Source organism: Pipistrellus kuhlii, unplaced genomic scaffold, assembly GCF_014108245.1.
Source record: "Pipistrellus kuhlii isolate mPipKuh1 unplaced genomic scaffold, mPipKuh1.p scaffold_m20_p_7, whole genome shotgun sequence".
Lineage (NCBI taxonomy): Eukaryota > Metazoa > Chordata > Mammalia > Chiroptera > Vespertilionidae > Pipistrellus > Pipistrellus kuhlii.
The window spans coordinates 27,785,272-27,808,480 of record NW_023425573.1 but is presented as its reverse complement, the minus strand read 5'-3'; the positions used below and the strand labels follow the sequence as shown (position 1 = coordinate 27,808,480).

At 51.4% G+C, this 23,209-nt stretch overlaps 1 protein-coding gene across 11 annotated transcripts in view; it reads right to left on the bottom strand.

The window, feature by feature from the left end:
* The window catches only part of AGAP1 (ArfGAP with GTPase domain, ankyrin repeat and PH domain 1), a 396,133-nt gene that overhangs the window by 257,213 nt on the left and 115,711 nt on the right, over nucleotides 1-23,209 (bottom strand). For all 11 annotated transcript variants that reach the window (XM_036420716.2, XM_036420719.2, XM_036420717.2 and 8 more), the window contains exon 2: nucleotides 2,737-2,795. In XM_036420716.2, coding sequence (XP_036276609.1) covers nucleotides 2,737-2,795 — 59 coding nt within the window. The remainder of the gene's footprint in view (nucleotides 1-2,736; nucleotides 2,796-23,209) is intronic.

Sequence of the window (23,209 nt, the reverse complement as noted above, 5' to 3'; positions counted from 1 at the left end):
GGCAGGAGGAAAAAACCTCCCCTAAGGCCCTGCAGAGCCACTCCCATTTCCTTCAGAGAACTCAAACAAACCCTTGGGAGTTATTTGTGGAGAACAGGAGTCCATGCTCCCCTTGATGCAATGCCTCCTGCACCCCTGGCCATTTATTTCAGACATTTGCATGCTGTTCGACTGGCAGCAAACACATCTGTGGTAGTAAGCAGCCTCACTACGGGCTGGCGGAATCTTGGACACCTTCACCTCTCAAAACCGGGGCTACATCAGAGGGTTCGACACTTGGCGAGTACAGTCAGTCTGTAATTATTCCAATTTAGACACAAAAAATTTTCAAAGTCAACCCCTCAGTTGCACGAGCCACACGGGGCCAGGGGCCAGCGCTGGACAGTGAGGACAGAATGTGTCCGCGGGGCGGCAAGTCCCCCTGGCAGGGCTGACAGATAGGCACAGCTCCTGGCTCACACCCCAGCTCCGCCCTTACTAACTGCTCCTTCGAGCCTCAGTCTCCCCATCTGTGGAACGGGGGGGGGGGGGGGGGGGGGGGATAATCAGGGTTAAATGAGACAGTACGTGAAGCACAACATGCCCGCACAGAGGAAAGGCTCTGCAGTGTGGCCACGATGTCATCATCGAGACCCCACCCCCGCGTCTCACTCCCGTGGCAGGACCTTCGCAGCACGTGGTCTCCTGAGGGAGCGCGGGAAACCGGCCAACCATCCTGAAAAGCTCCTGGTGACCACGATGCCGACTGTGTGGCATTCGACGGGCAGGTGTTTCCTGACCCTGCCAGGGCTAGGGGTCTCAGAACACAGGCAGCAGGAGGGGCTGTTCCCAGGTCAGACCTGTGGAACTCGTGCTTCCAAACGGGCAAGACTCACAGACCGTTTGTCTCCCACAAGGGGAGACACCGCTGGCGGGTGCCCAGAGAAGGTGGAGCTCTGGTGGGAGGGCGCGGCAGAGGGCGAGGGCAGCAGGGACGGGGACATGGTGCCCCTGCCTCCCATTTTCAGGGGCCCTCCCACACGTCCTCCCGCTTTTCCTGCTGATGAAAGTCATATACACTCTCTTCACAATCTGGGTGTCCCGTGGTGCGCAATCTCATCGCAGAAGTGAGAAACCCAAGGGTCCTGCACCCCCGCATGTCCAACCAGTGGAAGGTGTCCCAGGCCTTCGGGGTCACTGGGCAGACAGCCTGGAGCTACTAACAAATGGGGACCTGGGAGAGCTGAGGTAGGCTTCATCAGTGTGTGCTGAATGGGAAGGGCTTATCTGCTCCCACATAATGGTCAGAACCCATCACTGCAGAGGGATATGTGTATGTGTGTGTGTACACACACACACACACACACAGAAACCCATACACATACACAAGGACACACATGTACACACATGTGTATATATACACGCAAGCCAGGCATATAAACACAGTTATACACATATGAATATACATATACAGGCTGACCCCAAAAATGTATTCACACTTTAATAGCTGATTTCTATTACATTTTGAAATTAAATGTATTTTTAATAACGACTGCCTTTAAATGACTCAAAATGTGCATACAGTTTTGGGACACCCTGTATATATAAATACATATATAGGCATACACACATATGCACATGCACGTACATACACCCACATATATTTTGTTAATCATTACCTGAGGATATTTTTTTCCCATTGATTTTTAGAGCGAGTGGCAGAGAGGAAGAAAGAAAAACATCAACATGAGAGATACATAGATTGGTTGCCTCCCTCACATGCCCTGACTGGGGTGGGGGATCAAATCTGCAACCCAGGTACATGCCCTTGATTGGAATCGAACCTGTGACCCTCTGGTGGACAGCTGACACTCTAACCTCTGAACCACACCGGCCAGGGCAATATGGGAACATATATACAGATATACATAGATATACATACACACACCCATACATATACATACATATGTAAGTGTGCACACTTATACACACATAAGTATGCATACATACAAACATATATAAATATAACTACACACACACACACACACACACACACACACACACGGGTACATCCCCCCAAAGCCAGTAATTTCATAACAAAGAACATCACACGTCAGGATAAAGTCTGTCCCTTCCTTCACCTTAAGTGGAAGCCCGGAGGGGGCTCTGGCTCAAAGGTGTGGCTGCAAGAGACCAGGTCATGTTTCATAAGCCAACGGTAAGCTTTAGCAATATCACTGACAGAATGAAGTTTGTACTAAAAACAAAATTCTTCTTTTAATGTTATGCCACTACTCTGTAATGTAGTAACAGCCACATTTTTAAATGATGAATTGCAAAGCCTCATGAATCGTTCTAGAAAATTTCCATGACATCCAACAAAGGATAAATAAAGCCCTGTGTGTGTGTGTGTGTGTGTGTGTGTGTGTGTGTGTGTGAGAGAGAGAGAGAGAGAGAGAGAGAGAGAGAGAGAGAGAGAGAGAGAGAGACATTAACGCACAAACCAGAGCGGATGATGGAGGGACCTGCCGGGGCACACAGGCCGCTCTGGTTGGCTGTCCATCTCTGCTTCACAGCACTCAGCCCCAAACCGCCAGCTACACCTGGCCCTTCTAGGAACACACCCGGAGGCAAGCTCCACCCGGGGCCGCAGGGACAAGCAGGCCCAGGGATCAGGCCTGGGTGTGATCTGCACCGCCTGCCACAGAGCCCTCCTGCGGTGAGCACGGACACCGCCAAGGCCAGGGGAGCACTCACCACTTTGAGCTCCGGGACCGATCGGCTCAGCGTCCATTCCTGGCTGTTCACAAAGGCATCTGCAAAACAGGAGGTGACGGGGTGAGACACAGGACACTGAAGTGCAAGGCCGGAATGCCCCAACGCGCCAGGTTTCAGACCAGGACACCGCGGTGCAGACAGAGCGCCTGATGGTGCACACACAGCGCCTGACGGCACCTCCGCCCAAGACGGTGACCAGCCCGAGTCCACACACCAGCTCCGAATCCAAGCCTGCACTCTGCCCCCCTAAACCACAGGCCCACTCCGCCCGCTCGTGACTCCAGGGCTCTGTGGCTTCCACTCCCCTCACCTCACGGGCTCCTGCCCAGCCCACAGGCCCCTCCCGCCCAGGACGTCCTGGTTGTGCGCATTCACGGGGTGGAGACGCAGGAAGCACCTGGCTGCCCGGAACGGACCCCGTAGCCAGCCAGCCAACTTTGGGCCTTTTGGTTTTTACTCCAAGTCCCTTATCTGAAATCCCCAAAACCATGTTATATAGAGGATGCCGACGGATGCTAACAATGTAACATTTCACAGTGTAGGAGACTCTGCTGAAGTCCTGTTTCTCAGGAACATACCTGAGGGTGTCAGAAAGACGAGACCCCAGCCTGCGTGGGCCCTCAAAACAGCCATTAACATTCTTAGCGCCCTCGGGGTGGCCTTCCCTGCCTGCCATCTCTGCCTCTCACCCCCACACGCAACACAGATGACCTCAATGACCTGATCCCCCACTCCCCACATGAGCCATGGCACACCCACACGCTATGGGCCAGGAGCAGCTTCGGCCCTCTCCTTCCAAAGGGGATTCGCTTTCTACGCATTTCCCACAAATTCCGAAATCTCATCACTCTGTGTTACCTCCACAAAGGAAGGGCTCACCAAATGCCTGAGTCAAGACACGCCCCGTTTCAGAGGGATGGGCGAGGCTCCAAGGAAACGGATGCGGATGCGGAGGGGAAGCCAATGGCAGAGCTGGGCCGCTGGGGGCTGCGAGAAAGGCCAGGGAGAGCACTCAGAGGAAGCAAAGTGAACACAGCCCATGGGGACACGGAATGGGTGGGCGGCCATGCACAGAGCTGACACCTGGCCCTGCAAAGAGGGGAGGGAGGGAGGGCGGCCGGCGCTCAGGTAAGAAGGAGGGAAGGATGGCCAGTGGGTCAGGAGGCGCCGGGAGGCCAAAGCAGCTGGAGAAGATGCGAGACACCCAATGAACCTGCAACCTTGGCCGAAAGGAGTGGAGATCAGTGCTCAGTATCACATGCTAGGTTCTCGGAGAGCCACGCGCCAAGCCAGCTGGCAGGGCAGGTGGGCAGAGGTGCCCCTGCAGCTCTAAAGGCAAGATGTTGGTGAACGTGAAAATGTGGGCTGCTTCTGTCCGGGGAGGTGAACACGTGGGAGGCTGCTCACGGGTGCATAGGAAGTTGTGCACCTGGCCACCCCTCTGTGGGCCGCCAGGCACCACCCTGAAGTGCCACCGATAAGATACCACCTGCAAGTGGATGAACGTGGGTGGTGCCAGCAGGGGTCCAGCCAGCGGGTGCTTGGCAAATGGTAACCAACATCCTCCTTACTAGTGAACCTCGCTGATTACACTGAAAACACTGATTGTCATGAGCTGCTCTCTCGGGAACATGGGGACGTGGTGTTACAGGATCTGTGGGGTGACTCCAATGGGCTCCCCAATATGAAATTCGGGCACCAAGGTGCCCCAGAAGGTGTGTAACATTCCCAACATTGGTTACATAAATGTTGGGTATATGTATATATATATATATATATATACTGGTTGCTATGACACACACTGACCACCAGGTGGAAGATGTTCAATGCAGAAGCTTCCCCCTGATGGTCAGTACACTCCCACAGCTAACTTCCCAATGCCAGCCAGCCTCCTGCAGTCCCTCCCTCTGGCTGGCTGATCGGCCCAATCACCAGCCAGGCCAAGGGACCCCACCCATGCACAAATTCGTGCACCTGGCTTCTAGTACCCATATAGTAGAATACTAGGCAGCTGAGAGAAAATGCTGAAAGAAATGTGTGTGTGTGAGAGTGTATGCACACATCATGTATAAAATACAGACATAAGCTTGTCCAGGCTGAGAACATTTCAGCTCGGATTAAAAACTCAACAGCTGGTGACTAAGAGTTAGGGAACCAGATGGCTTAGGGACAAGAGGAGTGAAGAGACTTTCTCTTCATTGTCATGTTTTGGTACCTTTCAGATTTTATACTCTACCACGAAAAAAAATTTAAATAATATAGTTTTTAGTACAGACCTTAGTAATTAAACAAAGAAGGTAACTGGGAATTCAAATGAGCTCAATTCATTGATGCACCACTTTTTAAGCACGCCCCACCAAAAGATGTTTACCACAACCAACACGCCTCCCCGTTTGCTGCCGTCTGCATCCACCTCGTTTACAGCCTCAGACATGTGCAGAGGCCAGGGCACCCTGCACCTGTGCCAACCTGGCTCCCGGCTGCCAAGGACCAGGGCCAGGCACCGTGCTGGGGCTGCGGATGGGAGGGCAATGGGCAAGGCAGCCTCCGGAGCGAGGGGCTGGGAGCCACCGTCCACATGTCAGCCACAGGAGCCCAGGTCCTGAGGCTGCCCTGACCTGCTGGCCCCACCCTTGGCGGCTAGGGGTCCCTCGGTGCACCCCTGCATCACAGCACAGTCGGTCTCTGAACAGATGGGACCCTCCCTAGAGGACATGCAGACTGGACCCTTGATGGAATGCGGAGTAGGCGCTGGCCCGCTGACGTCCCCAAGTCTCTCCTTATTTATTTATTTTTTTCAAAAGATGCAGCCACAAAGGATTCAAGGTTGGTTTCAAATAAAAGCTCATCTTTAAACCTTTTCCCAGCCTCCCCTTCCAGGGCCACCTCTGACCCCTAAGGCCCCACCACCTCCCGATGACAAGGACAAGACTCTGGATCCCAAGGAATGCAATTACCCACTGACACTGACAGATGAGGACAGACCCTGCCCATCTGCGGCAGCGAGCTGCGGGACAAAGCGAGAGACAGACAACAGAAAACAAGGCCATCGCGTTGTTTATTTTCACATTAACTCCCCGGAGAAGCTGCATTTCCCATCGCAGATCTTTGCTACAGTCCAACCAGACTACAAGCTCCCTTCGGCTCTGCTTGCTAATAACACTAATTGAGGGACTCAGCTCGAGGTCTGTTTTCCAAAATGTTTGTTATGCAGAACCGCAAATTTAACCAGGAAATGTCAGGCCATCATTAAACTGCGCACAAAACATGCACCCCAATTTGAAAGCCAGAAATGTTTCCGTTTGGAAAGCCTCCTTGGGCCAAAGAATAGAAGCACAATGTGGCCTGAGATGAGGGGAGACACACCCCAAACCCCAACTCCTAGTTGCCAAGGGATGGGATCACGGATTAATCACCTAATTCCACCTGGCTGGCGTGGCTCAGTGGCTGATCGTCAATCTATGAACCAGCAGAGGTCACGGTTCAATTCCTGGTCAGGGCACAGGCCTGGGTTGCAGGCTTGATCCCCAGTGTGGGGAGTTGCAGGAAGCGGCTGATCAGTGATCCTCTCTCATCATTGATGTTTCTATCTGTGTCCCCCTCTTTGAAATCAATAAAAATATGTGTTGGTTTTTTTTTTTTAAATCACCTAGTTCCTAGACTGTAGAGTCCTCAAACTTTTTAAAGTGGGGGCCAGATCACGGTCCCTCAGAGAGCTGGAGGGCCAGACTATATGAACTACTAATTCCTACTGTAACACCTCGGCTGCGCTCACTGCCCAAAAAACCTGGCGGGCCGGATCAGACTCCTCTGCGGGCCGCATGTGGCCCGAGGGCCGTAGTTTGAAGACGCCTGCGACGGAATGAGCCTGCCTCCCAGCAGAGCTACGGACTCTCATTTCTCCTCCCAAATTACCAACCAGAGCTGAGAGCATGGCCACAGTGAGAGCAACTTCATCGGCTCCCCTCCCGCCCCATCCATCGGGCTCCAGTGACCACAAATACAGGCTCCAGACAAACCCCAGGAAATTACACACGAGTGTCGAAAAGAGAACCTGAAATTGCAGGTGAAAATTTAAAAACATGTTATCTCAGGGACTAAGACGTTTATGTGAAACCCTACATTTCACAAGGATTTTTTTTTAAATTCTTTTTAGCAACAGAAAAGTGAAGGAGCTTTTATTTTTAGTTTATAGCACTCGTAAACCCAAAATATAAATGAGAACCACGGTGGGAAAACCAAGCCCGTCCACAGGAAATGAGACTGTGCCTCCCACAGCGGCCAGCGTCTGTGCGGAGGGGAGAAGTGCGGGTCCGTAATGAAATCAAGTCCATTTCAAGGCTGCAGGAAAGAGCTGGCGGCACCCTGCACACTGGTTCATGCAGGATACTCGGTGACTGTCAAACGCAGGGTTCAGCAGGTGCCCACTGCACTGTTTTCCACGGTATGATTTAATTTCTATCTTGAAAACCCTCAAATCCTTGAAAATGGAATAAAGCACACAGCCTTGGGGTACCAGATTCACTGAAGACTTCCCCGGAAGGTCAGTGGCCTCAGAGATCCACAGACAAGACAGTTCCCCACCCCCACATTCCCTGACAACCACACAACAACCTCCCTTCCCCCCCCCCCCCATTTCATACGGCCCTCTTAGTATAGGGTGGCATGTACCAGGCCTCCAAGACACCCCAAATCACTGCCGCAGACTAGCCATGCCCAGGCTGAGATCCCCAAGCATTTTTCTGGAGGCCCTGATGCAGCTTAGCATGCTTCACAACTCAGGTTCTTTCTCTTATCTCCAGAGGAGCCCCCAAGAGACACGTCTCCAACCAGGAGAAGCTCTGGGGATCTGCAAGCTTTTAACTTCTCGGCGGGTCGGTGCCCCCTTTACCCTACATTTTCCTCCCAGAGTTCCTGAAGGCTAAGTGCTCCGTAACAAACCTGGTTCCAGAAGGCTCGGCTGTAATGCCAGGTGTGTAAATAAAGGCTTAATAGATTCTTATCTGGGGTGGGAAGAGATTAACCAGGGAACTTATAAGCACAGCCCTGGGACACAGACAAAAGTGTGGAGAAGGCCTGGGAGGGGCAGGTGCAGGGTGGAGGGAGAGAATGGGGGGACACACACACACACACACACACACACACACACAAAGGGAAATATCTGTAATACTTTCAACAATAAAGGTAAATTAAAAAGAGAGATTCCTGCCTGAGGATAGGAAAGTAGAGGGTAGATTGGGGAATGAGAATGGAGAGGAAGAAAATGTTCCCTTCCTCCTTCAAATACGAAGAAATGCCCCTTACAGCCTGCGGCCCAGGACTTGAAGGCTTCTGTAAAACACTGTAACACCTGAAGTGAAAGTGCAAAGATTCTGAAAGTAAAAATGTTGACGTTAGGATGTTTTAGGAAAAGGCACGAGTCAGAACTTGCCAGGGAACAAATCGCCAGGTTAGATGCACAGCCATCCCCTGTGAGATGGGGAAGTAGACCCCTTTTCTTCCTTCTGGACTCCGAGTGGACGCACAACAGGAAAACGTGAGCTCTACAGTGCGGCTTAGATGCGGACTGGAGGCAACCACCTTATTTGTGAAAGTTAAGACAAAACTGAAATAAGAAAAATTCTCCTGGTCCGAATAAACACTGATGAAAACAGGAGAGAAACTTGGCTCTTCAGTCACACACTGACCTCCCTGTCCATCGGGTGATGGATATAATTGCATCTGACAGCATTAGCTCCATAAAGAATGGCAAACAGTCAGTAATGTTGTTTAATTCACAGTGCAATTGCTGTTGGTAATGAGATGGCTGGAGAGGAGAGGACAATGAGTGCAGATGACAACGCAGAACGAACCATCAGGATTAACTCTTTCCCAGGGCCCGATGGAGAGGTTGGTGGGGCTGGGGCAGCGTGGTCACCAGCCGGGGGCAGAAGGCCCAGAGGGCTCCGTGCCCTCACCATCACTGGCCCTTCACTCCATCTGGGAGTCACGGGGCTGGGTGGGTGCCAACGTGTCCACTTCCCCTGAAGGTGCTTCATGAGGAAGGATGACAGGAAACACCATGTTAACGTAAAAAAACATCGAAACCCGTAAAGAATTTCTTTGAGTTTATTTGAGCCAGACTGCCAACATATGCCGGGAAGCAGAACCTAAACGGATTGAGACAATGCTCGGGAGAATGGTAGGTGACATCTATATTTATACATTGCCATCAAAGGAAGGGACATGGGTGGGTGACATGAAATCCATTGGTGATAGACTAAGAGAGGCGGGAGAACGCAAAGCAGGGAAACCCCTGGGATTGGATAAAAAGTAAAATGATAGACACACACTTAGGTGGGTGCAGGAACAATTAACACGATAACAATGAAGGGATTTGTGGTTATCTGTCCCAGCACCCAGGCACGTTAGGTTGTGCCCCAGGGGCTCCAGAAAAGGGGAAGTTACAAGTTACCCAGACATTTCAAGTTAGTATAGACGCAAAAAGACACCTAGGCTCAGTTAAGGTAAAAGTTGACCTTGTGAGTGAAGATACCAGCCTAGGATGTAACTGCCCACCATAAATGCTTTCAGTTAAAGTTTAATTTCAGACCATCCTTTGTGGTTACTTTAGGTCTCTGAGTTTGCAAGACCACCATGCAGGCCTTCCCTGAGCTTGTCAAGTTCGCAGGGGCCCCTTTCGTCCACAGCTATTACTAACCTACCCTCTCCTCACCCCCACCCCCACGCCCAGATGGAGGAGGGGCTCAATCCTTTATCTGTAAAACCTGGCCCCTCCCTGCTCTCAGGCTCCAGAACTTTCTCTGCTACAGAAACCCCCTTCTTTCCTGCAGACCTGCACCCGCTGGTGCCTGGGCGCTTCCCGCTTCTCCCAACTCAACGGCCTGGGCATGGCCTTCGGCTGGAACTGCCCCGGACCTACTACAGACAGCGGCAACCCAAAGGAAAGAGGGTGCGCCCTGGCCGTTAGGCTCAGTGGATAGAGCGTCACACCTCGGACAGAAGGGACCAGGATTCCAATCTGGTCCAGGGCAGGTACCGGTTTGCAGGCCGGATCCCCGGCCCTCATAGGGAGGCAACCAATCAATGTTTCTGTCTCTCCTCCTCCCTTCCACCCTCCCTAAAGAATCAAAGGGAAAATATCCTCAGGTGAGGATTAAGAACAACAACAAGCCGAAACCGGTTTGACTCAGTACGGTATATAGAGCGTCTGCCTTCGGATTCAAGAGTCCCAGGTTCGATTCCAGTCCAGGGCATGTACCTGGGTTGCAGGCACATCCCCAGTGGGGGGTGTGCAGGAGGCAGCTGATCAATGTTTCTCTCTCATCGATGCTTCCAACTCTATATCCCTCTCTCTTCTTCTTTCTAAGAAATCAATAAGATATATTTTTTTAAAAACAACAGCAAAAGGTGGGCTATTTTTCTATATAGGACGGAGCAGAGCAGGGTCCGGCTGAAAGTCAGCGGAACAATATTTCTCCACAAACAAGGCTGAGGGCGAGCCCAGGAAGCAGGCCCGATCCCACGGCCACGGCTGCTCTGTGGCTGCGCTGCAGGACGAGAATGAACTGCCCATTAGCTGTAATGCCCAGCAAACCTAATCACAGTCCCGGCTGTGGTCTGCCGGGCCAGCTCACACGAAAGGACCCAGGCGGCAGAGTGCAGAGGCCCGGGTGGATATTCAAAATCAAACTCAATAAGCGTCCCTGGTGCCCGACATCCTCCGGAGAAATCGGCGTGATCTTGGCCGCTCCATCGATCCTGCAACTGAGGGACTTGACCTATTGCGACGGTGCTCCTTTCTTTGAGCAGTTTCACATACGTGGCACCTCTCTTTCTAGAAAATTCAATTTGCATCTCCACCTCCCTTGGAGTTTCCTGGATCTCATCAGCCACTGTCTCCAAGCTTGGTCGGTGCCGCAGCCAGGTGGGTGAGCCGGACAGCGTGGGGGAGGGGGAGGAGGATGGAGCCACGCAGGAGGCGCCGGTGCCCAGAGCCAGGGGCCTGGCTCTCCCCTCTCCCCCTCGGGGCCTCTGAGGATGTCCTCCCTCAGGCAACGGAGCCGTCCCCTGGCTCCACCATGCAGTCCTTGCCCACAGGGACCCTGCCATGGTCACATCCACACAGGACCCTGGTTCTCTGTGCCAGAGGAGGGAGGAGGAAAAGGTGGGCTAACGCCAGTCACCGCCTCCTGGGGGTCCATCTCAGAAGATGATCTTTCCACCGAGGCCGTAAGCAGACTCAGGCTGCGCTGGATTCACTTTGGCTTAGAGCAGTGGCGCGGTGCGAACATCCCCACCGGGAGCCCGTCACCGCACACACCCTTCCCGCCATTCCCGGGTGGACAGGGAGGCAGAGGTCCCAGCCCTCAGCACCGCGGAGCCAGGGTCCCTCTGGACGTGGGACTCCCCTGGGCCCTGCCGGGCCTGAGGGATGAAGTTGGAGGGAGGGGGGAGAATTTCCTAGTGAACAGCCCCTCCCCACTGCTCCGAGATCCCAGGCTCAGCCTGGGCAGAGAGGAACCGGAGTGACTTCCAAGAAGGCTCTGGCACATGGAAATAGCAGCCGGAACCCACGCCAAACCCTCAGGCCCAGGCGCGGTGTGTTTGCGCGGCTGCATTTAGAACTCTGAAAATACAACCACTTATTTGGACTGGACTGAAGGGGGGGAAATCGGGAGCAAAGGAAAAACACTTCACTTCACCCAAAGGTATGGCAAAAGCAACGAAAGTCCAAAGCCAATGCACCCACCCCAAGCCGACTGGGGTCTCCCCGGAGGGGAGGGCTGCCTGCCAAGCACAGCTCCCCGCGGCGGCGACAGGAGCGACAATCGAATCTGCCCGCTAACGTAGAGGCATGCGCCGCCCACCCTCCCAGTCTAGGGCTAAGAATAAAACGTGTTTTGCTTCCTGGTTGTCACTTTTATTTTAAACTAAAACCTGTGCCAAAGTGTTTCGAATGTATAATATCCAGTGCTCCGGTTTGGGCTTTGCCTGTGACACGATGTAACCTTTGGAGCCAGGCTTGCTGGCTGACAGGGAGGGAGGGAGGCAGGGTGTCTGGGTGCCCTTAAAAGGCCAGGTGCTGCCTTCACCTTCTAAAGTAGGGGTGTCGAACTCAATCAGAGAAGGGGCCAAAATCTAAAATCCAGCCTAAATCGCGGGCCGAATGGTTTACTGAACAGTCATAAACTGTCATTGTGATGGAAACGCAGCGGAGTGCAGTGATGACAGCGTGGTGCGGGCCACATTGCAAGGCCTGGCGGGACGGATTTGGCCCGCGGGCCTTGTGTTTGACACATGTGTTCTAAAGGATGGGTGGGATGGGGTGGGGGCGGGGTCAAAGCCCCTTCTAGTCTAGCTCTGCAGGGCCATTTGTTTTGGCCTCTGCACGGACCCCAAATGTGAGCCAGGAAGAGCCCTCACCTCCGAGGAAGAGAAAGTAGGAGCACCTCTGACCTACGGGTGACTGGCAAGAAGGGACTCGTGGCAACAGTGCAAACACCAATGAGGAGCCACAGCCAACTGCACATCCTATCTAGTAAAGAGGGAATATGCAAGTTGACCGTCACACAGCCATGCATCACAAAGATGGCAGCACGCACAGCCATAAGATGGAGTGTCGTCCCCCCCATTCCTTTCAGCTTTGCTGGGGTGGGGGGGGAAGGGGGGAGGTAGGCACATGGTGCAGCCATTCCCACACTCAGCCCCCCAGCTGCCCAGGGCAAGCCCGAGGCTCAGGCAAGTCACTGATGGTGATTATCCATCAGCCCAGGGCCAGCTGAGGCTTGTGCTACCAGCAGTGGCAGCAACAGAGGTGTGATGGGGCATCGCCTTTCTCTGATTGCCAGGATCCCTCCCTCCAGTGCATGCATTTTCATGCACTGGGCCTCTAGTTTACTACAGTAGAATAAAACACATACAGCCATTAGATAAATTTACCACCAGATAAAATTAGCCCAGGGAAAATAGAAGAAACATTTTTATCAACAGTGTCAATGCCACTAAATGTCCTTAAATGTGCAGTACATTCCAGAAAGCGAAGTGTCCAGCTGACAGCTGACCTCCACCTCCCGGGCAGGGGAGGGGTGCAGAACTCACGACCCACCTGCTCCAAGAGCCCAGGCTCAGCCCTGCCGGCCAAGTCTCCCCAGGCGAGATCCGACCAGGCACACCTGGTGCACACACGCACAGGCATGCCGAAGAGTCCACCGACACCCTGCTCTGAACCGGAGGAACTGCCCTCTGGGAAACGGTACAGATCCTTCATGGCAGGGCGGAGAGGGAGGCAGAGGTCTGAGGACACCTGCCAGCTGACAGCAGGGCCCTGGAGCTGGTGACTGGGGAGGCATCCTGGGGCTTAGCGCTTAAGCTCTCTAACCACTCCACCTGTCCGCACATCTCTATCCGGCTTCTCTCCAGAGGGCCGATCCATCCTACTGACCAGGGGACAGAAGCTGCTTCACGGGGCTACTGCTGGAACCAAGGCATGGACATATGCAAAGTGCTCCCCAGGGTGCCCCGCCTCTTCTGCCTTATTGTGACACAGCAACAAACCCAGCCTAAAAATAGGCACCAAGGGCCTCCTCCTCAAATAGCAGCTTGGTGGCAGGAGCACCCGACTTCAGAACAGGGCCCAGGGCCTCGGTCACACCCTGCTGTGCACGCCCTCTGTCTCCCCACCCCCACCCCCACCCCCAGCAATCTGTCACCAGAGCTCATTCCCTCCCCACAAAAAAGGCTGTGACTCACAGATCAACACCCCAGCGCTATACTAACTCAACACATCCAGATCTAAGCCTTCATCACTTGATTCAGCAGACCCTCAAGTTCCCATAAAAGTTTGTGAGTGCCTTGGGTGGGGCCTGGATGAGGCTGGTTGACCTATTTGGAAATGTCTTTAGTGTGAAGTGTATCATTGGGCATGTGGAGGTATTATTGATATGAGAAAATGCTAAGTAACTGATTTACTATCTGAAAAGGGATTTACTATCGGGGAAAGGGAGGGAGGAAGAGACTGAACATAAACTGTGCACCTATGGATGAGGACAATGGGGGATGGGGAGGAGGGGGTGGAAACCTGGTGGAGGGAGGAAGAAATGAGGAACCTTTGTAATAAAATGAATAATAAAGATTGATTAAAAAAAAAAAGGCTGTGACTCACTGCCAGGCCCTCTGGAGGAACGTTACCTGCATGGCTCAGAGGTGGATCACCAACCTTTGACCCAGGAGGTTATTAATTCCTAGCCAGGGCACATGCCCGGGCTGTGGGCTCGATCCCCAGTAGGGGGCGTGCAGGAGGCAACTGATCAATGATTTTCTCTCATCACTGATGTTTCTATCTCTTCCTCTGCCTTCCTCTCTGCAGTCAATAGAAATATATATATATTTTTAAAAGAAAAGAAATACTGAATTTCATTTCAACAGCAGCAAAGCCCCCAGCGGGACCAAAAGGACTGGGGGACTCTGGCAGGGCTGATGGTCCTGATGGGTACGAGCCGTCATACACACCTGCCTGATGACAACCTCATCATGAGAAAAGAACTCCAGTGCCCACTTCCACGCCTCCCAGAAACTGGACATGCTCCAACGGCAGCCTGAGCAGAGTCTGGCTCGTGGGACCTGACCTCTCTGAGCTGCAGGGACCGGGGAGGCAGACAGGCCAGGAGCGTGTGCCAGGCACAGGCTGGCAAGGAGAAAGCTGACTGCGCTGATGGGACCCTCCTGGGCTCCAGGAACAACTGGAGGCTGAAGGAAAGTGCTCTCCAATATCCGCCCAGGAGCCCAAACTCCAACAGGCACACCCAGGACTCGGACACAGAGAGCACAGGGCCCCACAGCTACAGACCCCGACGGTCAGGCCTCGGGTCTGAGCAGAGCACCGCCTCCTGCCACACGCAGCTACATTCCCGGAGCGTGTGCTTCCCTTGGTGATGCCAGTCACTCTGCAAACATCGGCCTGCAAATGTCACAGTGAATCCCTACTTCCTGTGAGTGACAACGTGAAAAGCTGACAGACCACATAAACAAAATGGTCCAAGCACTGGGCACCAGGCATACATGACGCCATTTTATCTGCATGTTTCCTCAAACTGTAACTAACAGGCATCAAATACATCTAAGTTTAGAGCCTCACCCCCGAATAGGTTTTGTGGATGAGAAAAGGGGTTCTGTGGGAAGTCCATTCCCAGCGTGATCAGATCATCAGTGCCTAACTGGGCAGGTCTCAGTAGGAGGTCCCAGATTCATAACTTGGGTAAAAGGTTGATCTTTGCCTTAAGCAAGCCCTGGCCTTGGTTTCTGTGCACCTACCCGTGTTTCCCCGAAAATAAGACATCCTCCGAAAATAAGACCTAGTGCATGGAAAGATAAGACATTCCCTGAAAATAAGACCTAGCGCAACTTTGGGAGAAAAAAATTAATATAAGAAACTGTCTTATTTTCGGGGAAACAGGGTAGGTTAACATGGCTTTGAAACGAGCAGTGCCCACCAAAGAAAGCACGAAATCTTGTTAACACCACGGAATCCAATCCCCGCCTTCCTTCCTCCCACCTCGGGTAATCTCCTCTGCTCTGCCCTTAATTCCAAACTGAAACTGTCCCTCTAGGGAGCACGGAGGAGCTTGCTCCCTGGCAATGTCAACAGTTTGGTTCAAGTAGACTCATAAAGGTGCTCTACAGGTTTGGGTGTTTCTTACAGCAACAATAGTTTAACCTGGAACCTAAATGACCTTTCTAGAATCTACGTGGCCCTAGATACGCACATCACGCATCACATTTACTACAAATCGCAGCCAGGGTTTCGACGCAGGCCTGAGGATGAACTCCCCGGGGGGTGGAGGGTGTTGGTGAGGGCGTGCCACCCAGGAAAGCTAGTGCTCAGATCTCCACCCGATGGAACCGGAGACTCTGCCTCTTTCTGTGTGAACCAGTATCCATCATAAGACTTGAAAGAAAAGGGAAATGCCACAAAAATCTCCTATAGAGAACACCGACTGCCCTACGAGGGCAAGTGTGTTTGATGGCGAATGCCCAGGTTCCTGTACTGGAAATGACGCTCACTCTCAGAGGCTGGGTTCCCCTTCACTGGGCATGGGGGCCCTGCAGCCAGGAGGACCTGGTGCTGCCCTGGGCCACTTCCCGGCACGAAGGAACCTTCAGTGGCTCTGGGACGAGTCTTCATCGATCAAGTGCTTGTGCCTGACGTGGCAGGACAGGCGTCCCCCCTTAACCACGGTTTCGCTTCCCCAGGTTCCAGTTACCAGTGGTCAGCCATGGTCTGAATGTGTTTTGGGGGGAAAAACCAGAAGTTAAAGATTCATAAGCTTTAAACTGCCTGGTGTTCTGAGTGTCGTGATGAAATCTCATTAGGGCTCAGGAATCATCCTTTGTGCAGCGTCTCCATGCTGTATATGCTACCATCCATCGGATCAGGGGAGGGGGAGGGGGGGGCGGAGGAGGGAGGAAGGGAGGGAAGCCATAGTCACCTTTATTACAGTGTAGTGTTATAACTGTTCCATTTTATCACTAGTCAGTGTTAATCTGTGGCTGTGACTGGTTTACATATTAAACTTTATTATAAGTAGGACAAACAGTGCACAACGGTTCGGTACTCTCCGAGGCTCCAGGTATCCGTGGGGGTTGTATCCCCGTGGATCAAGGGGGGAGACCGTACTTCCTATACAGAAGAGTCAGGGGGGCAGCCGGAGACCAACACAGGTTCAATGCCATTTGTATCCTTACATACATGAGAAAACCTCAATACCTAAAGGTGACATGGAAAGTTCCCAGTAACCTCCACTCCACTGCACTGCACTGAACAAACTTGATGAAGATAGCGTGTGGATGCTCCCTGCTCCGGAGGCTGCAAGCCGCCGGGGGGGAGAGGCTGGGGGTGGGGGTGGGGATAGGGGGCTGAGTAGCAGTCACTGTTCCCACCGGCAAAGGCTTCTGCAGGGAGGCTTCTCCCGGAGGGAGCACAGGCCGCAATGGAGAGCTGCTGGAAACAGACATGAATCTGGCTCCATCAAGACGGAAATGGATCCATCTGCAAAGGCAGTCACCCTTCTAGTTACATGAATGGGGGAAGGGTAGGGGGGACAGGAGGGTAAGCCAAAGAAAAGAGATGATCTGTTCTCTCCATATGCAGTTTTAAGGTACAATGGTGAACAACTTAACAGGAACTGGTAGCTCTGGCAGATACAGAACAGCCACGGGGATGTACCGCGTGGGGAATACAGTCAGTAATGGTGCAGTAACCAGGCACGGAGTTAGACTTACCGAAGGGATGGCGTCATAAGCTGTATCAATGTCTAACCACTATGCTGAACACCTGAAACTAATCCGATATTGGAGAACAAAAAAGAATTTAAAATAAAAAGAACTGGAAGAGCATGGGAAAATAAAGGATGATGTAGTAAAAATAAAAAGCCAGGTTAGCCCTGGCCAATTCACTCCGTGGGTAGAGTGTCGGCCTGCAGACCAAAGGGTCCCAGGTTCGATTCCGGTCAAGGGCACGTACCTGGTTGCAGGCCTGGGCCCTGGTTGGGGCTCATGCAGGAGGCAACCAATCGATGTGTTTCTCTCGCATCGATGTTTCTCTCTGTCTTTCCCTCTCTCTTTCCTTCTCTCTAAACATCAATGGAAAAATATCCTCGGGTGGGGATTAAAAACAAAAACAAAAAAAAGCCAGGTTAGCTGACACCTGTGGCAGCTTTAGGGGTGCATCTGGCCCACCTGGGCAGGTGTGCAGCTCTTGGCAGGTGTACCTTCAAACGTGTCCCTATAGCTGATGTTTTCTATCTTTTGGTCCTTTGCAGGCCATGCCAGGTCATCATTCAAAAGCAAAGACGCTGCCAGGCTGCAGAGCACAGTGCCTGCCGCCACGGTCATCTCCTCTGCCCTCCCCAAGGCCCAGCCAGGGCGTCAGGAGACTGGGGTTTACATGAACGAGGCAGCATGGGTCAGAGGGCGCTCGGCGGTGAGTGACCTGCCCGGCGCCTCACCGGCCTGAGTGTGGCAGCCAAGACTCAGCCTCCTCCACTGACTCAGACCCTGCTTCCTCCACGTGGTAATGACCGTCTCCCACAAACAGAGCGCTCTCTCCTCCCGCCACCGTCCAAGCATCACTCACACACCCGGAGTCCGCTCTGAGTCAAGGCGCTGGGAGAACGCGGGAAAGAGGCAGAGGCTGTGAGAGAACCAGACTGAGGTCACACTCAGACATCACCCCCCGTGCCCACAGGACAAGTGGCATCAATGCCCTGAGGATCGTGACAGGTGGCAGAGGGGAGGTGGGGCAGGCAGCTTCTCGCTGGCAGACAGAACTGAGGTCTCAAAGTAGCAGAACAAAGCTGGAGCCATGGTGGGGGAACATTATGGACAGAGGCATCTCCCTTCCTTTAAATTCGGGAGAAAGCCACATCTGGGGTGAAGACAGGGATAAAAATCAGCAAGCACCCAGACCCTGAAAGGACTGCTGAGTTTAAAAGTAGGATGTTTGGCTCAGTGGATAGAGCGTCGGCCTGCGGACTGAAAGGTCCCAAGTTCGATTCTTGTCAAGGGCAAGTACCTTGGTTGTGGGCACATCCCCAATAGAGGGTGTGCAAAAGGCAGCTGATGTATATCTGTCTCTCTTCCTCTCTGTGAAAAATCAATAAAATATATTATTAAAAAAAAAAAAAAGTAGGGTGTATTTCAGCCCATCAATTCTAAGCCTCCACACTAACAACACAGTTCCCCTTAGAAGAGTCCCCCACTGGCCTTGTGTGAAAGCTCCAATGACAGGGAACCCCTCCAGGGAAGCGGGCAGGTGCTGTAGAGTGGGACAGCTCTGCTGGTGAGAGGTGACGTCCACTCATCCCTCTCCCTGGACACTGCACGCATCAGTGCTGAGCAGCTCCTGGTCCTTCTCATGTCTGCCTCTCAAACACTGGGAGACAGGTCTTGACACTCCAGGTTTAATGCAAGGAAGTTGGTTTGCAGAACATTCCACGAACCAGATGGGGAAAGCCGATTAGGCCTCTGCTCTTCCCTGCAAGCGCAATCAGTTTCTCAGAAGCTTGGGATTCTTGTTTGGCAGCTACTATGAGCGGAGCGATAAGATCCGCGTATCCCGGAGCTATGACGAGCTGTGGCACGGAAGGCCCGCCTCGCTCAGGTCTGCCACGCCCCACGGAGCTGGGCCAGGCTCTCAGGCAGCAGGACTGGAGTTGCAGGAAAGCGGTTACAGACGAGCATCCCCAACTCCACCCGGGATCTCTTTGGTTGTAGGGCCCTGGCTGGATAAATACCCGCCATCCCCACCCCACAGCTGAAGACGCCGTCTGAGTAATTCTGATCTAGTGTCCGGAGAAGCAGGGGCTGGGGGCATTGTTCTTGGAATCAATTCTCAAGTGTCCGACAGTCAGCGGGAAGGCTGAAAGGAGTCCTTGCGATGACAGGCACAGAGGACGAGGGCGCACAAGACTCCCTGTGAACCATCTTACACGAATGGACATCCACTCAGAGAAACGTGTACACACGGGTAGGCAGAGACCGTCCTCTGGAAAAAGGGAGCAGTCCTGTGTGTGGACCAAAACCGTCACTCACTATGTCACGCAAACCCTGGGCCCAAAGATCACAGGAGGAAGAGATCGGAAGCTGTGCCCTATCTCAACAGTGGGCTGTGTGCGAGCCTAACCCTCATCTTCCCTCTCACTCCTGCCAACTGAACTGTGCCTCCTCCAACTACCACCATGAGATAAGGACAGCCATGTGACCCCTCCACAGGCCTCTGGCTGGCACACCCTGGTGCCCGACGAGCGAGGAGCCTTCCCATCTTCTGACATAGGGAAGGTGTATTTGTATGAGTCTTCACATCCATTAGTGATGTAAGTACCAAAGCCAACTACAAAAATGAAAATAACAGGAGATAATAGAAAGCAAGGGGCCAAGTCCTATCCTTAAATTCAGACCAGCTAACTGAAGAGGCATGCACTAACATTCTTTAAGTTATAGGAGCATCTACACTAATGTCTTAAGTGAATTAACAGGAGAAAAGAGAGCAAATGTGAATGCCTCCATCAATTGCCATAGATGAGACATAATTTCGAAGGCAAGCACCTATTAACAAGTCAACATCAATACCATGGTGGACTCCAATTTGGGCTGAACCAAACCTAGACCAAAACAGCAATGGGCAGATGACACGTAGGTGATGCAAAGATGACAGATCTCCCTTCTTTTTGCTGATCTACCTACCTTAACACCAATTCTGAGCATCACCTGAGATACAACTGCAGCTGTACATGGCCCATCTCAACCACGGTCCTCATAACCAGAACCTTCACTTGTCCATTAATTTGCTCATTGTGACAGCATTTTAAATTGATATAATTATTTCAAATCTTTATAGGGGGGGAAAAAGCCCAAAAACTTAAAGTGAATTTCCTATAGAAAACAGAAACCTAATTAAAAAAAGAAAAATTTTTAAAACTCATTGTGGAAAACATATAACATCCTTTTTAATGCTCGATGTTGGTATTAATCATACAGACCTGGGCAACAGACATGATTTCTGAGGAGTTAACTATAGAAATCCCAACCAACTTGCTCATACAGAATCTCCTCTATGCCATCTGTTAAGCTCCTATTGATCCTGTAAAACCCAAATCATTTTACCCCTCTATAAGGTCTTCATTAACTCCTTCTCCTGCTCATGGATATCTGTTGCCTTTATTTGTGTCTTCTCATTGATCCCTCCCACAAGCATTTGTCAAAATTCTACATGCCAAACACAATGCTCTGAATCCTGCAGTACAAAAGGGACTTCCTGCCCAAGAGGGTCTGGCTATTAGAATTGGCAGACAAGATCACATTGGGACTAGTGCACCAATGGCGGTGTGCTGTGCAGAGAAACACAGTCATACCTCCCCTGCGTGTCCCCTGAAGCTGTGATTTACTAGAACTTCCTCATGTCCCCCAACCGGCTACTGACCACTGGAGACAGGATCTGGGCCCTGCTCCCGCTGCAGAACACACCACAGACACTCAGTGTTTGTGCTCGCAGCAGAAAAACAAGACCACTCAAAAACAAACAAACAAACAAAAAATAAAAGTAGTGCCGGTACTTTATAGTTGGCTCACATACAACCAAATGAAAGGTTATTTGTTAATCGTATAGCTAGCAGACAACTGCACTGGGTCTAGGCTACACCCGGAGAACCCCTTTAGCAGATGCAATTGTAAGCATTCCTTTGGTGGCAGGATAACCTAAGTCCAGGCTGACGTGAAGAGAGATGCTAACAGGTGACGATGCTGTAACTCGGGCTCTGATTGGAGGAAATAAGCACAGCAAGACTCAGCCCCTGCCTCTGGTGTCTGCCCAGAGGCGCGTGGCTGACCTTCAGCCGCTCTGCCTGTATCCCAAGCAGGCTCTCCATCACCAGGGGAGCAATTCAACTTTATAGCAGCAACAGCAAAACCGGGTGCCCTAAGCTGCTATCTGCAGCCATTTATTTAAAAAAAAAAAAAAAAAAAAAAAAGCAAGTGAATTCCTAAACTAGCAAGTAAACCCTTACATACTGAGTATGTAATTAATTCAAAATGTTTCGAATGAGAAGCTGAGTTACATTGTTTCTTTAAAACCTATAACTCCTTTTCTGTAACAAGTCAAGTTTAAAAGTTAAGATGTATCCAGTTATTTCAGTAATTTGGTTTCATTTAATTGCTGCTTCCTTTCCTTCTCCACTGAAGTTTTTTATTCTTTTAAACTGTATAAAATAGTCAATCATGTTACAGAAAAGGATACAAATCAAGGGAATCAGAAATTAAAGAACAAAGCCTCTCCTAAAAAAAAAATATGTTGTCAAATATCAGTTGTAAATTAGTCATCTAAAATGCAGGGCTATCAACGAATCATTTTATTGCTGTAATCAATCCTCCCAGACAGCAACACAACACCCTAAACACACGTGCAGCTCTGGACTGGCATTGCGTTTGGCCGGTTCCAAGAGTGTTAGCAGGCTGCCTGGGACACAGACAGTGACACCCTACAATGTAATGAGTCACTTATCATTCCATCCTTCTTTGTATGAAATGATACCTGTGTCAACAAACAGACTGCCTGACACATGTGTGTCAGGAGACAGGAAGCTGCCCCTGACCTGACGCAGGGGCTCTCATATCTGTGGACCTCAGAGGACCAGCTGCCCTGGGTCTCTGGGCAGTGACTGTCATACACGGCGGTAGAGGTTAAGGAGAGAAAGAGCCCTAAACAGATGTGAACCAAAGGACAAGAGAATCATTCTGAGAAGGTAGGAGCTTCAAACCTTCCACCATGATGCCCAGTTAAGAACACGGGAAAATCCCAGGTGTGTGATATGGAGGCCTGTGTGTGACGTAAAACAAGACTCCAACCATCTTGCTTCCCCTAAGCTGAAAGAGTCTAACAAAAGGAGAGCCTGCCTGATGACAATCTTCTCTAACTTCCTTTAGACTTTAAGAAACTTCAAATTTTAATATTGTGGCCAAGATTTAAAGAAACTAGTGAAACAAGGAGTGTGTGTGTGTGTGTGCGTGTGTGTGTGTGTGTATCTCTCTCTCACATCATGGGTCCACAATAGCTGATCTGTTATTCTGAAATCCAAAAAGGCCAAAAAAAAAGTGTTTAGCAGACTCTTGATGGCAAAACATTTATCATACTGAACGTGAACATCTCAGACTTGGCTACAAATCACCAGTGCCTGTGGCAGGGTGCTGCCGACCACACAGGCCGCGTTCTGGAGCCTGCACCACGGCACCTCGCTAAAATCCACATCCTCCGAGTCCTGCTCACCAACCTGGCCCGGCTGTGGGCGAGGCCTTGGGCACCTGCAGCCTCCTGCCATTCCCAGAGAAACGGGCCTGTGTCACTGTGTCCGACTGTTGCCTTAGAGATTTTTACCCTGAAGTCATAACCTCACTTAATTAGCACCTAAATTATGAAAAACTGTCATAGGAAGCCGACATATAAAATGTGGGCAAGTATATCATAAAATGAGGCCTGAAAGCTGTGGGGGAGGTACGTTTTACTTGTAAGGACACTATGATCTTATAAGTATCTTAAGGACCATGGCATTTCAGGCATGTTAGCTGAAGGCAGGTGAAAAAGGTGGCCTCTCTGTCATTACCTAGAACTTCAGGATAAAGTAAGGTCCTGCAGTTCTATGTGTGCTGTGACCTAGTTCATTAACATTCGGCTTTGCTACACAACCTACAACCCTCAGACCAAAGTAACTCCACCCTGAGAAGGATTGGCCACAAGGGACCAACCAAGCACTAATCCAATTATTACTATTGTTATCTTCTACTGCTCTAGAGCAGTGTTTCCCAAACTTTTGACATATGTGTACCCCTTCTATAATTTTCGTAACGCTGAATACCCCTCGTACTCATGAGAATATAGAATTAGGCGCAGCTAAGCACTGTGTAG